This window comes from Ursus arctos, unplaced genomic scaffold (genome assembly GCF_023065955.2).
Source record: "Ursus arctos isolate Adak ecotype North America unplaced genomic scaffold, UrsArc2.0 scaffold_32, whole genome shotgun sequence".
Lineage (NCBI taxonomy): Eukaryota > Metazoa > Chordata > Mammalia > Carnivora > Ursidae > Ursus > Ursus arctos.
Genome location: NW_026623008.1, coordinates 2,840,113 through 2,854,313, shown reverse-complemented (window position 1 = coordinate 2,854,313; position 14,201 = coordinate 2,840,113). Strand labels below are relative to the sequence as shown.

At 57.5% G+C, this 14,201-nt stretch overlaps 1 protein-coding gene across 1 annotated transcript in view; it reads right to left on the bottom strand.

Moving 5' to 3' along the window:
* AJAP1 (adherens junctions associated protein 1) overlaps positions 1–13,400 on the bottom strand; it is a 112,277-nt gene extending 98,877 nt beyond the window's left edge. The window contains exon 1 of the mRNA XM_026519988.4: positions 13,273–13,400. Within this exon, the coding sequence (XP_026375773.1) occupies positions 13,273–13,301 (29 nt within the window). The 5' untranslated portion in view covers positions 13,302–13,400. The remainder of the gene's footprint in view (positions 1–13,272) is intronic.
* Positions 13,401–14,201: the final 801 nt, after the last annotated feature.

The window sequence follows — 14,201 nt, the reverse complement described above, 5'->3', positions numbered from 1 at the left end:
CGACACCAACGTCAGCACCCCGCTGCCCGGTGTGAGCCCCGGCTCTGCTCCTTCCTTGTTGTGTGACTCGGACAGATCAGTCCACCTCCCTGAGCCTCCTCGGGGAACAGGACATCAACAAAAGCCTACGTCACAGCAGCGTCATGGGGATGAGTGAAGACGCGTCCAGTGTTAGGGCAGCGCCCGGTACGCGGTGATCACGAGTGCTCACCAGTACACACGCACGTCCGTGAAGGTGTTCGGCCCATGACCACTCACAAGCCCTGTCGTCCGCCCTCCTGGGGAGGGAAGCGAGTTCTCTGACACTCCATCCCATGCCCAGCGCTGATATGACAACCGGTCTAGGATACTCTTCTCTCTAAGCCTCAGGAGAACTCAGAACCCTCCTCAACACGGAGCTTGAGGGAGCAACCACCCCTCAGCGCTGGTCCCGGAGGGGGTGTCTGCTCGCCAGCCCCAGGTCTGGGAAGCCTGTGCTCGCGACACCAGTTAGCACCTGCGAGCAAAGACCCTCGACGGCCAGCTGGGCCCTGATTCGTGTCCACGTGCATGGGACTGGCCCAGGAGGCCACCGTCCTCCTGCCCCCAGCTCGAAACGCAGGCTCCGGGATAACTGGCAAATGTGCTGTCTCCCCACGTAACGGCAAATACTTGCTTCATTTTTTCCTTTTAGCAAACCAGGTTCTTCAAAGCTCCCGGCTCCCCCTGAACTAACCCCACCTTGGAACGTGCACGTGGCCTCTGCAATTGGGTTTAACGTCTCCCCCAGGGAAGCTTCCTGGGAGTGCTGTCCTATGCTTACGGACTCCGCACTGTCTCTGTCGTCTAAAAAGACACAGTAAAGCCCTTGGCTATAAGGCGCTCCGTGAGGGTGCAGTTCCCTAATCTGGCCCCACTGTCCCGCTGGAAGGAAGCCCACGGTCCCACGCGACCGCCTCCCTGCAGCCCCGTGGGCCACACCAGCCTCACGCAGCAGGGAGAGGTCAGGGGCCGGGGGGCCGTCTGCAGGGCCACCTGCCAGCCCCCTCTGCTCCAGTCCCAGGCCACGCACAGCCCTCCTCCCACCTGGGGACCACGCCCAGGCCAGCGGGAGCCCCTCTGACGCGTCCAGGGTCCGCCCTCGCGGTATCTCTTCACCGAGGCAGGACAGAAAGCTCTGGACTCGTCTTCATCTCACCACGACGCGGCACCACGGCGAGACACCGCTGACACCCGGTAAATGTGACCAAAGGAGAGATGCGTAACTAAACGACCGCTCGCGTGCGGAGCGGAGAGAAGGAGCACACGCAAAACCAGAGGCCGGACGGGGGCCCCTGCGCCGTGCACTCCCACCGGCTTCACCACCCAGGGGGCTTCTCTGACCCCCTCAAAGCCTTTCCGTCTGCAGCTTCGGAGGACGTGGGGCGGCAGCCGCACTGGTGTATGACCCGCGAAGCAGAAAGAAGCCCAGCGCTCAGCAACCAGGGAGTGGACACACCAACTGTGGTACGTCCAAAAATGCCGTGCCCCTCAGAAGTAACACAGAAACCTCGAGAGACCGCAACCGAAGAAAGCCACCCACGCCCACGGCGCGGTGTGTGGTCCCGCCTGCGGGGAGTGCCCAGAACCCGTGAGTCTCGAGACCAAGGTCAGATCCGCGGTCGCAGGAGCCCAGCGTGGAAACGGGGGCTAACTGTAAACAGCACCAGGGATCTTAGCGGCCGCGACGAAAATGTTCGCACACGCAGCACATTTACTAAAATCACTGGGTCCTGCACTTAAAATGGGGGGATGTCATGGCATATAAATTATCCCCCAGTAAGGAAGCACGCGCGCGGCCGTGCCCACGGTCGACAGTCCTTCCGCCCAGACTTCTGTCACGCGGACCCAAGCTCGTCAATGTGCTCATTCAGTAACTTCCGCGGTATAATCTCACCAGCGCGCTCAAGAGGGGCCCCGTGGATTTGGTGACACATTTATTTTTAATTATTAAGTAGACTGACTAACACTATCTGTGTCACAGACGTGTTTTCATCCCTTCGTGACGTTTCATCAATTCCTTGCTACAAAATCATCTCTCCTTTAGACTATAAAACTTCCACCAAAAACTCCGGCTGCCAGAAGGACCTGTAATTCCAGCATGAGCTGCACACAAGGACCAGATGCTCCAAGTGCTGGCCTGACGTCACGGCCGACAGGTCCTTTTGGTTTGGTTGTTTTTTGTGGTTGGTTTCTTTGCTTTTCCCAAAAGGGCAATGTGTAACTTAACCAAAGGAGTAAGAACGAGATTTTTATATACAACACAGGAGCCATGAAGGGCAGTGGGAAGAGCACGAATGGACCTGGGAGTCCATGAAACTCAGGTCCACATCTCAGCTCTCCCACCACTAGCTGTGTGACTTTGGGGAGATCACTTAACCTCTCTGAGCTCCGGCTTCCTCCTTTGTGAAATCAGAGCAACAATGGCCATTCCAAGGGTCATCATGAGGATCCCGAGGACGGACTGAGAGGATGTAGACTGGCTGGGTCCCCAGCACAAAGCCTGGGTTACTAGAGGGTCAGAACTACTGTGGCCCAGCACCTCCCGCTGGACCGAAGGGACGGAAAGACAGAATTAGTGGGTCTTGTCCATGGGGTCTCAGAAGCTCACAGCCAGATCCAACGGTGAGCTTCCCATGGCATTAACCAACTCCATTCAACAAGAATTTACGGAGTGGGGGCACCTGGGTGGCACAGCGGTTAAGCATCTGCCTTCGGCTCAGGGCGTGATCCCGGCATTATGGGATCGAGCCCCACGTCAGGCTCCTCTGCTAGGAGCCTGCTTCTTCCTCTCCCACTGCCCCTGCTTGTGTTCCCTCTCTCGCTGGCTGTCTCTGTCTCTGTCAAATAAATAAATAAAATCTTAAAAAAAAAAAAGAATTTACAGAGTGCACGTGCTCGAGGGCACACGCGTGTGCATGGACACACACGTGTGCACACACAATACACTGCAGTGCTTTTATCGTAAAGAGCGAAAGGAAATGAAAGCAGCAGAGCCACAAACCAATGCTCTGCCTTCCCGAACTTGAGGCCCATGTCTTACTGATCTAGAAACAAGACGCCAACTGTTTCTGCCTTTGACTTAAATTCCTCAGAGCACGGTCTTGAAGCCACCCTATGTGCCGGGGTAGGAAAGTGGGACTGTCCCCAAAAAGGCTGCTCTATTTGCAGAGCTGACCTGATTTATATAAGGATCTGGACAGCTCTTCTCATCCAATAATTATGCACCAGGTCATTTATTACTGTCACCGATGATGGATCTGGTAACATTAGCAACACCGTACGTTCATATGCCACTGTATTTTGCATTCTAAAAAAATGTGCCAGAACCACCACATAGCAAATTCCATAAAGTCATGTTTTTACCCCTTTCCCCACTTCCACGGTGCCCGACTGTCGTTAAACCCCAGTACACGGTGCCTAAGAGTTACACCCCCCCCCAAACAATCAGATGCTAATCTTTGGCAGATAAGTAGAGAATATCCGCTTTCTAATGAAATTTTTATTTTAAGTTAATTGTGGATTCACAAGCCCTGTAATACGTAACACGGACAGATCCTGCACCTGGTTCCCCCAGCAGTAACATCTTGCAAAACTAGGGTGCAAAAGCAGGATCTCGGCATCGATGCGATCAAGACAGAAAGCATCCCCATCACCGCAGAGATCCCTCGTGCTGTCCTGACGTACCCGCATCACCTCCCCTCACATTCCCCACCCTCTCCCTCACCCCTGGCAATGACTGCCCTGTTTGTTTCTGTAACTTTACCACTGGAGGGCGCCTTATGGGGCCGTCGTACAGCACGCAACCTTCTAGACCGTCTTCTTCATGTAGCGCCATTCTCCGGACACGCATGCAGGTTGCTGGGTATAGCAACAGCCCTTCCGTGGCTATCGCTGGCACTATTCCATGGTGGGAAGGCACCCGAGTTAGCGACGCCGTTCGCCCACTGAAGCGCATCTGGGTTCTTTCCGATCTGAGACCATGACAAACAAAGCTGCTGATAAAACGTGTGTGCAGATGTTGGGGGACACGTCTGCATTTCTCCGGCCCAGATGCCCATGAGCTTGAAAAGCTCCACGACGACGGTCCCATGTCCCACGTGACCAGCAGGTTCCCCACATCCTTGCCGCACGTGGTGGTGTCGGCACTGTTCGCATCAGCCGCTCTCCTAGACGAATAGTGATGTGTGCGGTTTTAATCCGCATTTCTCCAGCGAGTAAGCATGTTGAACCCCCTTCCGTGTGTTTTCTGACTACCCGACTACCCTCTTTGGTGAAATGTCCCTTCGTGGCTTTCACCTGTTTCTAACTGGATTGTGTTTTGAGAGGTGTTTCTTTCTTGGAAGCTAGTCCTCTGTCAGGTATGCAGTTTGCAGAAATTCTCCCCCACCCTGTAGTGTCTTTTTACCCTCTTGGATGAGTCTTTCACACAGAAAATGATAAATTCTTGATGAGGCCCAATTTATCAGTTTTCTTCCTTTTACGGATCGTGCTTTTAGTGGCAAGTCAAAGACCTCTCCGCCTAGTCACACATATCTTGAGTACTTTGTGTTCTTTTTTTTCTTTTCTAAAAGCTTTCTAGTTTTACCTTTAATTATGTGACCAATTTCGAGCTAATTTTGTATTAGGTACGAGACTTAACATTGAGGTTCTTGTTTTTTTGTTTGCTCTTGGCTACGAATGTCCCATTGTTCCAGTACGGTTTGCTGAAAAGGCTAACCTTCCTCCAGGGAGTAGCACCTTTATCCAAAATCAGCTGGGCGCATCTGTGGGAGTCTGTCTGCGGATTCTCTGCTCTGTTTCATTGATCCATCTATCCCTCCATCAATGTGACCCTGTCTTGACATGACAGCTACATGATAAGTTTGACCATCAGACTGATTCCTCTCGTTTCATTATTCTTTTATTTTATCAAAACTATTTTAGTATTTCTAGTCCCTTTACCTTCGCATATGCATTTTAGAATAATCTTACCTATGCACGCAAATATTTTGCTGGGATGTTGAAAAGAATTGTGTTAAACTTCGATATCAGTTTGAGAAGTGACCTCCTTCCTTGAGTCTTCCTGTCCATGAACATGGTATGACTTTCCCTCATGTAGACCTTCTTTCACGTCTTCCATCAGCACCACGTACCTCCCAGCATGTGACTGACTCATCACCATATCATGCTTTGTTACCTTTATACTGAAATATTTCATTTTGGGGGTGATTGTAATTGGCACTGCATTTTTTAATTTCAGCGTCCATGTGTTCATTACTAACAGATGGAGACACAATTCATTTTTATACATTTATCTTGTATCCTCCAACCTCCCTGAACTCATTCATTAGTTCTAGGTTTTTTTTTTTTTAAATAGATTACGTGAATTTTCTATGCAGACCATCACATCATCTGCAAACAGGTTCAGTTCTATTTCTTCCTTTCTGCATGTTTTTATTGCACTTTGTTCCTCAGGGTGCTGGCTGGGGCTTCCAACACCCTGCTGAGTAAGAGCGGTGAGAGCAGACCTCCCGGCATGCTCCTGATCTCACGGGAAAGGCTTCCAGCTCGTGGGCTTTTGCATATACTGTTTATCAAGCTGAAGAAGTGCCCTCTTCTACTCTCCTGGAAGTCCTTCTCGTGGACAGGACAGGTGTTGAATTTATCAAATGCAGAGGATCCTATGATATTCTTCTTTACCCTTTCCTTTGATAGACTGCCGTGACTGATTGTCAAATATTGAACCATCCCTGCATCTATGAAGCAAACCCCACTTGGCCATGGTCTATGCTTCTCTTTATCCATTGTTGAATTTTGTGCACTGATATTGTGGGGTTTTTTTGGTTTTTGTTTGCCGTTGGTCAGCAGTCAAGTTCGGATGCGGCGTGTTCCCCTTTCTTCCTTAGACTCTCAATCGTGTGAACACAGCAAGTTTCCTTCTGCCGCAGGACCTTTGTTGTAAAAACTGGTCTCTTCACCTGGAGTTGGAGCTCCTAATGTAAGTGCTTTGCTACCCACTGGTCCCCAAAGTGCCCACCACACACACGTACACACTCGTAACACATGCACACACACCTGTGTCTGCAACAACATTCCCAAATGCCTCCACTGGAATCAGGCCTTGGCGAGTCACCATCCCTCCTCCTCCCGTGAGGCCCGGGGTGGCGCAGACGCGCAGCATCACGCTGGTGCTGAGTGCTGCACGCAGGGGACAGGATGAAGGCCCTGCACTCGGGTCGGGTCTGGTGCACGTATGCTGCTGGGGGAGCCACTGGGATGTCCATCCCAGGTGCTGGCTCCGGGCGCACGGGCGCAGAACCCTAGCACCGTCCCTCTAGGAGGTCCGCTCTCCCTTCGGGAGGGTGACTGGCTTCTGTCTTGTTCTCCCACGTGCTGGTCTTACCCTCCACTGACTGCCCCCCGGGCTCTGACACCTCTGTTGTAAGTGAGCAGCCCTGTCGCTCCCTCTTCAAGTCCCCAAAGCGCTTCATTACAACGCAGCGTGGACGCTACTCTGCAAGGTATCAACAACCGGCTTGCAGGCCAGCCGCCTACCATGTGAGTGCATCGGCCCCCGACGGAGGCAGCTGCTGCCCCGCCCTGGCTCGATGTTTTGCCTCTGGCGCTAGCGTGACCAGGCACAGACCTGGCACTCAGCAAATGTCAAACGTCCACTGCTGAACGAGAGGCGCGCTGGCCAGCCTGGCCCTTCTCGGAGCTCACATTAAGCACCGGTGCCAAGCCTGACTTCCGTTGGGAGGGGGCGTGGCAGACTCTAACACGCTTACTTCCCTCACGTCTGTGTTTCCCCAGGAACGTGTCCAGTATGACAACCGGCAGCCCCAGGAGGCTGGTGAGCACCCCAAATGTGGCCCCTATTACATTTCTATTGGACACTGCTGGTCTCCACTCTGATAACAGTATTTTCATCCCCACACGTATTCCCCCCTCCATTACTGGACTGCGGGGTCTCAAGGGCAGAAGCCCCCTCGTTCTGGGTCTGCATGGCACCTGCTCGCGGCCGGCCCTCCCCAGACATGCTAGAACTGAGCTGGGAGCTCAAGGTGTGGACGAAAGGAATGAACTCAGATCAGAACATCCTCTCTAGTGACACAGACGTAGAAAGTGGACGTGTGTGAGTAACGAGAGTCGCCGTGCTGTCCCCGACACCCCCACGACTTATTTACTTCATAACGACAAGTCTGTATCTCTTGGCCCCCCTCGCCCACCCCCACCCCCATCCCAGCAATCACCAGCCTGCTGCCTGTTTTGCATACTTGAGAGTTGCTAAGAGAGCAGATCTTAGAAGTTCTATCACAAGAAAAAAAATTCTGTAACCGTGTGAAGGGACGGACGCTAACTACACGTTACCGTGGGGATCACCACGCAAACGGCCCCGCTGTACACCTGACACTAACAGTGCTGCGTGTCCGTTACCCCCAACGTGTATAAAAAGCAGACGTGTTTTATCTGAGTACAGTGCAAATTCCGTAGCTCACATCTGGGGCAGGAGCACAGGTGTCAGAGGCGTGGGTGTGTCACTGCCTGTCCTCACATCTACCTACCTGCCCCCCCCCCCCCCCCGTGCACTCACACACTGACCAGAACCTTCTCCTGCAAGTGAACTGGCTCTGTCTTGAGTTAACCTTTTCCTAGTCCTGGGGTAGGCGTATGAACCGTTCCAGTGCCCGGGAAAGCCAAAGGGAAGGGAGAACTCAGTCCAGTTGTAAGGCCAATAGTTTGCATTTGGCCCCAAGACACCCTCACCCATAACTCCTTGTCCTCCCTGGATGGTACCTTTTCCCCTGAATCCCACGACCACATCTGTGCCACCTGCCTTCACGTTCTCTTACCATCGATACCCATTCTTCCTCCCAGACACTTAAAACTCAGATACTTTCAGTCCTATTGAACTGATAATGACTGCAAGAGTTCAATAGGGTTGTTTTTCCTAAACACGCTTGCATTTCAATTCTGACTAATGCTCGCAGGAAAGGAAAGAATCTCTAATGGTGGAATCGTGAGGACTAGCTGTCAGGCAGAAGTGGTTTATCTATTTAGGGCAGGACAGGGCCTACACATAAGGTGGGCCCCGGCGGGGAATTCTTTTCCTAAGCCTCAGTGTGGAGTTAAGGACGAGTAACCACAGGGCAAGACTTGATGAAGCCAGGGCACTGTGCCAGGCAGACACATTTACTCACGCACACACATCTTCTGAGCACTGACTGTGCCACTCACTCTTCTCAAGAGCTAATGAAGAATGAGACTCAGTCCCTGCCCTCATGGGCCCACAGTCCAGAGACCAGGGCTCCTCTTCCATGTCAAACAAGAAGCCTGAACACAGGTTTCCGGTGGACACACCCCCTGGGTCTCCACTGCCAACTACGAGGTCCTGACGCTGGCCTTTCCGGAAGCCCCTGAGGTCATGCACGGGCAGGGCGGGCGACCAGGCTTCACCAGCCACATGGCCCAGCCAACCGCCCACGGGGGGCTGGCAAAGGTGGGAGAGGGCAGAGCAGCAGCGGGCCCTGCCACGCCAGCCCTCCTTGGCTGGCCACCCAAGGGAAAGCGCGACAAATGGCAGGCGTCCCAGTGAGTGGACAGAGCGAGCACAGTGAAGGGCAGGCTGGGAAGGCTGACGCACAGATGGGCCCAGCATGGCTGCCACCAACCTCCTCTTGGGAGGGGAGAATGAAGAAATAAAGTGACACCCTTCTGCAGAGCTCATGCAGGGGATGGAAATGCAAATATGAGCCCCAGCCCCTCCCCCCATCACCAGGTCCCCTCGGTCTAGCAGCACGACCCTGGCCTCTGCCAACATGCCGCCTCTGCTCCGGGCTCTCTTCTAGCCATGCCAGAAATCCTCATAATGATGAAAACCCCCACAGAGGAATGTCGGGTTTCTGGCTTCTCACTGTCCCTGGGGTCCTTGCACAGTTCGCCCGGCCACTTCTCTGCACCTGCCCGGCGTCCCAATTAACTTGGCCTGTCCGGAGGCTGCTGGGAGACAGTGAGGCAGCTGCCCCCCACCCCCGCAGCAGCAGGGAATGAACCCTGCACCCTCTTCTGGAAGGGGCATCAGGGACCTGGCATTGAAGAAATATCCCACTGTTTCTCGTTGACTGCTGGAGTACAGGGCCCTGGCCCAAGGGAGGGGGCTGGAGCAGCCAGGCCTCCCCCAGGCGGCCAGACCTGCTCCAGTCCTGACGTGGACAGAGAACTCGCGGAGTTGGGGCCCCCGAAGTTCTAACATGGACGCACCGCAGCCTCTGACTTTCTATTAACTGAGGGTTAATCGGAGTTATGTGACTGCCACTCCCCACTCGGCGGCCTCATGACTCACAGACTCTTTGAATTCCTGGAAGGGGGTCTTAGAGAAAGAGAGTCAGTGGGCCCCACGGCTTGTCTGCTCCAGCTCCAGCAAGCCCCGGCTCCTGCCTCCCCCTCGTGTCTGACTGGCATCAGGCAGGAGAAACCCTCTCGAGCCAGACTTCAAACGTGAAAATCTAGATCAAGGATATATTTGGCTTTCCAAGCTAATCTTTACATCAATTTGGTCTCTACTGACTTGTAGCCCTTTGAAGAAAACTTGGCAACCACGCATATGGAAAGCAGATGACTCTTACGTAACCCCAGACAGGAGCCCCTGGGCTCTGGAAGGCTCGGCAGTCACGGGTGGGTCGGGGTTTGCTGTTTACCCACTTCATCATGACCTAGGGGGCAGCTTTTATCCACACGGCTGGGCAGTGGAGCTTTCCCACAAGAAGCCCAGGATAATAAAGGCGTCAGGAAGCACGCCCAGCCCACTCGTGCCAGACGTCTTGATGGTGCCCAGGCCGGGGGAGTGGGGGATGACGAGGCCGGGCTGGGCTGCCACTGCCACCTGAAGGACCCCAGCTAAGAGGATGCAGGATGCGGTGGGGAAGCAGGCTGTTCCCTCTCCGGAAACGCGGACACGGGCGTCTCGGGGAGGCGTGGAGCTGTCTCCGCTTGTGCGCTGGCTTGCCCTGCTCCCTACTTATCGCCCTCTTGGATGCACAGAGGAAAAGGAAGCGATAAATCAACAGAAGGGACAGACTAGGAGGAGCCCGCCAGCCCCTCCTCCGCTTGGACAGTGGCTCCCCTCGGTGGGCGTGGCATGAGGGGAGGGGGACGCACCCCGGTGGTGGAAAGAGTTGAGCTGCCTCTCAGATGGCCATTTATTCCAGCATCGCTGTCCCTGACGAGCACCCCAGCCGCTGACACTCGATGGATGCCGGCTGCAATCAATTTGGTAGCAGCAGCTGGAAATGGGCACGAGCCAGGTTTCACCAGGAGGGCGATGTCTGTGGACAGAGCGTCTGATTCCGTCCATCCTCTTCAAGCCTCCGCACAGCCCCAGCTGCTGGACGTCAGAGGCAGGGGTGGTGGCAGCCCACCCACTGGGTCTATGTGGTGAGGCCCAAACATGGTACCATGTGCGTGGCCAGAGCTCGGGGGACTGCGAAGCACCCCGCAAAGAGAGTCACATCACTTTGTTACACACGCACCCCCGAGCAGACACACACACCGGGGCCGTGGTGGGTGGGAGAGCGGACACCGCGGCCCCCAGGAGCCGTCCTGGGAAGGAGCCGTGGGCCGGCGAGCCGGGGCACGCCTGACGACACCGAGCAAATGCCTCGCACGCTCCCGGCCCCTGACAAAGCTGCGGCACTGTGGGCTGCAGCCTCCGAGGCCACTTACAACAACGAGGCCGCCAAACTCTGCTGCGTGCTGAGTAAGCACCCCTCCAAGCTGGGCTCGGTGCTCATTTATGTCTGAGCTCCAGAGCAGCTGGTCAGGCTGCCGGGCTGCTTTCAAGAGATACCTTTACCCGTGCCTGGAGCTTTGATACAACTACCACCAAAAAGGCACGAAAACAGCTCAATAAGACTCCATCTGTTTCTGCCTCATAAGAAGAGAAGGCTCCATGCACAGCTCCGGTCACACGCAGAAGCAAAAAACCAAGCCCAGACTTTGTCTGCGGAGCCTGAGCGGACAGCTATTCTCACTCAGGTCATGCTCAGAGCTGCCTTCGACAGACCTGGACTCCGGGTTCAGCGTCTGCCTGACGAACCAGGTTCGAAGCCTGGCCGCAGGGTATCCAGGGCTCACCTGGGGAGCCACGGGGTGGCTTGGGAGCAAAGGTGACGGGCTTTCTCCAAGGACAAGGGGCATGTCCAGGTCTGAAGCAAGCAGTCCTGGCTTCGTGACCGTTACCCCTGCCTGTTGTGATGGGAAAACAGCACGGACCCTCCCGGCAAGGCCCCTCTGCTGGCCAGGGGATGGCTCTCACAGACGTGACAGAGCTCTCTCCTGTCAGCCTCCTAGACAGGTGACAGCTCGTCCTCAGAGGCACACTTACAGAAAATCTCTTGTGCTAACACTGAAGAAAAAAAAACACACAAAAGGTCAAACTTCAAAATCACCAACAGAACTATTTCCTACAGCAAAATCCCAAGGAGCTTGCACTGGGGGGCTTTAGAGGAGCTGTTTAGTGAATTCTGAACCAACAGAGAGGTTTCTTTCCATGGTATTTACTCTTCTCTTCCCCTTATCAAAATGTACTAATCTTTCAATCTAGCAACTTAGTAATAAAAAAAGAAAAAACCCCACATAACTTGCCAGCCATCAGTCAGAATCAAGCCGCCAGACAGGAGCTCCGGACGCAGCTGGGAGCCAAAGATGCACCCAGAGCCGGGGCTGGGACCCTCTGATCGTTCCCGAGGCCCTCCGGGGCTGGCTGAGCCTTGAGAGGCAGATGGCAGGGCACCTGGAGGGGTCACCGGGCAAGGCTGCCCTCGCTCCATTTTGTCTGTGTCCCAGAACACGGAGCCTAAACCTTATCTAGTCCAAGAACAGGGTATCGATTCAGGCCACCGCCAGTACCCAACAGGATCGCATCGCCGTTAACCTTTTACAGTCCACGCTGGCAAACAAGACCCAGCCACCAGGAGAAGGAATGCCGCTTTCCAGAAAAAGGCGGATAATAACATTTGACAATTTTCACTAGATGTTTTAAACAGTCTTTACCCCCGGGATGGGGGATTGTCTCACAAATCAAAGGTAGCTAGAGAACGCTTGGCGAGCTCTGTGCTCTTCTGATTTCTCAAAATCAGGACGCGCACTTGAGTCTCCCTTCGGCTCACTCCCCCTGGCTTTGATGGGGCGGCGGTGGGGGCGGCTCAGGCAGCCGCTCCAGCACCTAGCGGCCCTTTCCTCCCCAGCACGGGAGCGCAGTGCATCCCAGTGGACAAACTCGAGAACCGCACCACTTTTCCGCCTCCGCCTATGTCCTCCTCGCTTTCGGTTGCAACCCGGGACCCAAAAACGCACCAGCTCCGCGAAGCCCCCTGGCAGGCAGGCGACGGCTTGGAGGCAGCCTGCCCCGCCAAGGAGACAACTACGCACGACTGGGCTCTAGGCCGCCCCAGCACGGGTTGAAAGCCCGAGCTCCACAGCAAGCGGGCAAAGTTTGCTGGAAAGGGTCTTCCCGTGTACCCCTGCCGCGAGTTCTGAGCTCGACCCCCTGGTTCCAGCCGGCCCTGGAGTCCGGAACCAGACAAGCCCCGGGGCGCTCCCGCGGGTGTCTGCGTGTGTGGGTGGGTGGGGGGTGCCCGCCTGAGCTCCCCCAGAGCCCCAGCGTCTCCCGCCCCAGCTGCCCGCCAGCTGTGCGCACCCGTCCGCCCGGAGGTCACCGGCAAACAGCTGGATCGGCAGCTGGCCCCCGGGAAGCCCCTGCTCAGCCCTGGGGCCCCGAGGAAGGGGAAGGGAGAGCGGAGTGGCTGTTTGATTTTGGTTTCCTCCAACTCCCACTGCCAAGCTCTCGCCGGGAATCGGGAGCCGGGAGCGGGGGGGAGCTCTAGCTTTCTCCCGCGGCCCCGGTCCCCGCCCTGGGTCCACGGCCCGCCGGGCCCCGGGGAGGAGGCGCGCCGGGGCGGCAGGCCAGGACACTGCGCTGCTGGCGCCCGGAGCCGCGGGCTCGCCGGGCCAGCCCCGCTGCACGGGGATCTGGGGCGGGCGCCCCTGGCCGGACCCGCACGCGCGCAGCCGGGGAAAGCCGGCCGCTCCCTGCGGGGCCGCGGAGCTCCAGGCTCCAGACTGGCACCCCGACCGAGCTCCCGGGGCCCCCTCTGGCAGCTAGCGGGGAGGGTCCCTTTATTTGCAACGTTGAGGAGAGCGCCGCTTCAGCCCAGCCCGGCACCCACGCACCCACGCACCCACCCGCATCCCGGCGCTGGCCGGGTCGCTCACCTGAGTCCTAAAAGCTGTTGAATCCACATGGTCACGTTTCGGGGAGCGGAGCCTCAGACCTTGCTCGCCCCGGCCATCTGCGCGGCACCCGCGCCCGCTCGCTTCCGTCCCGCGGCGCCGGTCTCTGGCTCTCGGTCCGCCGCCGCCCGCCGCCCGCCGCCCGCCGGCCGCGGGGCGCAGAGCGAGTCAGAGCGCGGCCGCGCGGGGCTCCATGCCGGCCGGCGCGCCGCCGCCGTTGGGGCGCATGGCTCAGGCGGGGCGGCCCGCGGGGGCGCACATCCTCCGGCCCCGGCGCGGGGCTCGCCGCCCCTCCGGGGGCGAGCCAGCGAAGGCGGCAGCGAGGCGGGGGCGCCCACGGCCGGCCTGGGAGGGGCGCGCTCGGGCGCTGCGGCCGCGCGGTGAGAGTCGGAGGAGACGCGGCTTCGCCCTCCCGGGCGGTGGGGAGGGAGGCCGGGCGGCGCCGCCGCGCACGGTGCGTGTCTCGTGGCGCCGCTCTCGCCTCCGGTCCGAGCCCCGCGCCGAGGGGGCGGCGCGGTCCGGGGGTGCGGGCGGCGGCGACGCGGAAGGACGCGGGTCGCCTCCGCGCGCCGCCAGGTCAGGGGGCTCTGCCGGGGGTGCGCCGCCGGCCGGCACCGCTCAAGTTGGCCGGGGGCTCCGTCTGAGCGCTCGCTCTGCAGACGGCCACGGCGCTGGAGGCCGGCAGGAGGCGGGCGCGGGAGGCGCGCGGAGCGAGGGCGCCGTGGAGCGCGGGGCGTGGGGACGCGCGGCGGCGGCGCCGCGCCGAGGAGGCGCGCGGGGATCCCGGGGCCCCGCCGCCCGCGCCCACCGCGCCCGCCGCAGAGCCGCCCGCGCCGCTCGGCCGCCTCCCTCCGCGCGTCTGCCTCTCCGCGCGCTCGCCCCCGCCTCCCCGAGCGGGTCCCAACTCCGCC